At 72.7% G+C, this 2,259-nt stretch overlaps 2 protein-coding genes across 2 annotated transcripts; one reads left to right on the top strand and one right to left on the bottom strand.

Moving 5' to 3' along the window:
* Positions 1-152: 152 nt before the first annotated feature.
* On the bottom strand, positions 153-365 carry AURANDRAFT_34237 (hypothetical protein; the record flags this gene model as incomplete). Its single annotated transcript, XM_009043756.1, has 1 exon — positions 153-365. A coding segment is annotated over one exon (213 nt), but the record flags the coding sequence as incomplete, so codon positions are not given.
* Positions 366-1,100: 735 nt separating this feature from the next.
* AURANDRAFT_6444 (hypothetical protein) lies at positions 1,101-1,514 on the top strand (the record flags this gene model as incomplete). The annotated part of the gene is made up of 1 exon (XM_009043765.1): positions 1,101-1,514. A coding segment is annotated over one exon (414 nt), but the record flags the coding sequence as incomplete, so codon positions are not given.
* Positions 1,515-2,259: the final 745 nt, after the last annotated feature.

Genomic DNA, 2,259 nt, shown 5'->3' with positions numbered 1-2,259 from the left:
ACCAAGACGTCGAAGTCCGTCGGCGCGAGCTCTCGCCGCCGCCGCGGCGGCGCGCGCGGCGGCGGCGCGGCGGGCGGCGCGGGCGCGGGCGCCTCGCCGGCCTCCGGGCGGGCGGCGCGGCGCTTGTCGAGCATGCGCTCGACCTGCGCGCCGAGCTGCTCGCGGTAGTACGTCGCCTGCTTGGTCCGGTAGAGCACCTCGACCTCGGAGTTCTCGATCTTCTGGCGCTTGAAGAAGCTCCGCAGCTGGCGGTTCCCGCCGAGGAGCATGGCCAGCAGGTTCGCCTCGGTCCAGTTGTCCATGGTCAGGCTCCGCGTGAACGACGTCTTGACGCCGAGCGACCGGTGCCGCCCCGCGCACTGGATGCCTGCGCGCGCGCGCGTCTCCGCCGGCGGTTGGAATTCGGACGCGGCGCGCGCGCAGTGCAGCGACCCGTGGAGCACGTCGCCCCAGTCCGGCTCGTCGGCGCCTGCGCGGGCGTCGTAAGCGATGGCGGGACGATGCGGCGCGTACCGCAGTCCATGCACTTGTCGTTCCCGGGTATCAAGCGGATCTTCTCCAGGGCGCCGGCGGGCAGGGATTCTGCTTTCGGCGCCTGCATGGCGCGGTCAAGGGCGCGGTCAAGGGCGCGCGCTAGGGACGGCAAGGTGTCGGCCCGCAGAGCGCATGCTTGATTTTGTCGACGACAGCATGGAGCAGCGATGGTGCCGTGCGGCATGGCCGGGTAGAGGCTGGCTGCCGCCAATCGAGCCTTAGAAGCGGGTAGACGCGTGGTGGTGCAGCGCGCGCATTAATAGAAGCTCATGGGCCGGCGCAAGAAGCATGGCGCCCCGGAGCCAGTGGCATCGCTGCTCCCGGCGCCGCAGCGCGCCACCGTCAAGCTGCCGACGTACCTGCCCGTGCTCCCGCCCGGCTGCGAGCCTATGGACTTCGCGCCGAAGCCGCTCAGCGCAGAGACGACCATCCTGGCCGAGGACGCGATCTCGGCGTCGTTCATCACCGCAGAGCCGGCGCTCTCGGCCGAGGAGTGCGCCGCGTGGATCCGATGGGGCGAGACCGAGGGCTTCGCGACGGAAAAGCACGCGGCGTCGGCCTACGTCGCCTACCGCGACAACGGGCGCCTCGCGGTGCAGTCGCCGGAGATCGCCGCGGCGATCTTCGAGCGCCTCCGGCCGCTGCTGCCGCACATCCGCGGCAAGGCGGCGTCGGGCTGCAACCCCAACGTCCGCCTCTACAGATACGACGCGTCGCAGCGCTTCGGCCGCCACGTCGACGGCGCGCAGCGACTGGACGACGGCTCGGAGACGGAATTCACGACGCTGTTGTACCTGAACGACGGCTTCGCGGGCGGGCACACGGTCTTCTACGAGTCGCACGCGCCGAACGGCCGGGAACTGCTCCGCGTCGCGCCGCGGCGCGGCGCCGTCTTGCTCCACGCGCACGGCGAGCGGTGCCTCACGCACGAGGGCGCGCGCGTCGACGCGGGGACGAAGTACCTCCTGCGCACGGACGTCGCGTACGGGTAACATTACTGGAGGCGGGGCCCCTTGGTCAGCTTCTGGGCGCAGTCGGAGAAATTGGACGCGTCGAACCGCGTATCGAGCTTGTGCTTGTTGAGCACGCTCGGCTTCACCGTCACGTTCTTCGCGGCGAAGCCGTGGTCGTGGTCGCGCTCCTCGACGGCCTGGAGGAAGGCCGACGCCGTGCAGGGGCCGAGCGCCGCGACGTCGGCGGCGGCGACGGCGGCGGCGGCCGGCGACGGCGCCGCCGCGGCCTCGAAGCCCCCGGCGCGCGGCTCGAACTCGCGGAGCGCCGCGGACCCGTCGTCGCCGCGCACGAGCGCGACGAGCCGCCCGCCGGCGAAGGCGAGGTCGACGGGCGGGCGATCCAGGGCCAGATCCCGCCGCGCGTCGAACGTGTCGGCGTAGACGACGATCGTCGGTTCGCCCTCGAGCGCGAGCGCGACCGTCGGGCCCGAGACCGCCAGCGCCGAGACCGTCGTCGCCGGGCCCCCGACGACGACGCGCGCGGCGCAGGCGCCCGTCGCCGGGTCCCAGAGCCGCAGCGCGCCGTCGCCGCCGCTGGACACGAGCTCCGTCTCGCTGAGGAACGCGCAGCCGGACACGAGCGTCTCGTGCCCGAGGCAGAAGCTCTCGACGACCGCGCACTGCGGGAACCGCGACACGCGCACCTTCTCGTTGCGGTCGCAGGTCGCGATGAGAGTGCCCGAGGGCGCGACGGCGATGCCCGTCAGCACCG

This window comes from Aureococcus anophagefferens (assembly GCF_000186865.1).
Source record: "Aureococcus anophagefferens unplaced genomic scaffold AURANscaffold_68, whole genome shotgun sequence".
In the NCBI taxonomy this organism is placed as follows: domain Eukaryota; class Pelagophyceae; order Pelagomonadales; family Pelagomonadaceae; genus Aureococcus; species Aureococcus anophagefferens.
Note: the sequence above shows the minus strand (reverse complement) of the source record. Positions and strands in the feature narration are given on the sequence as shown.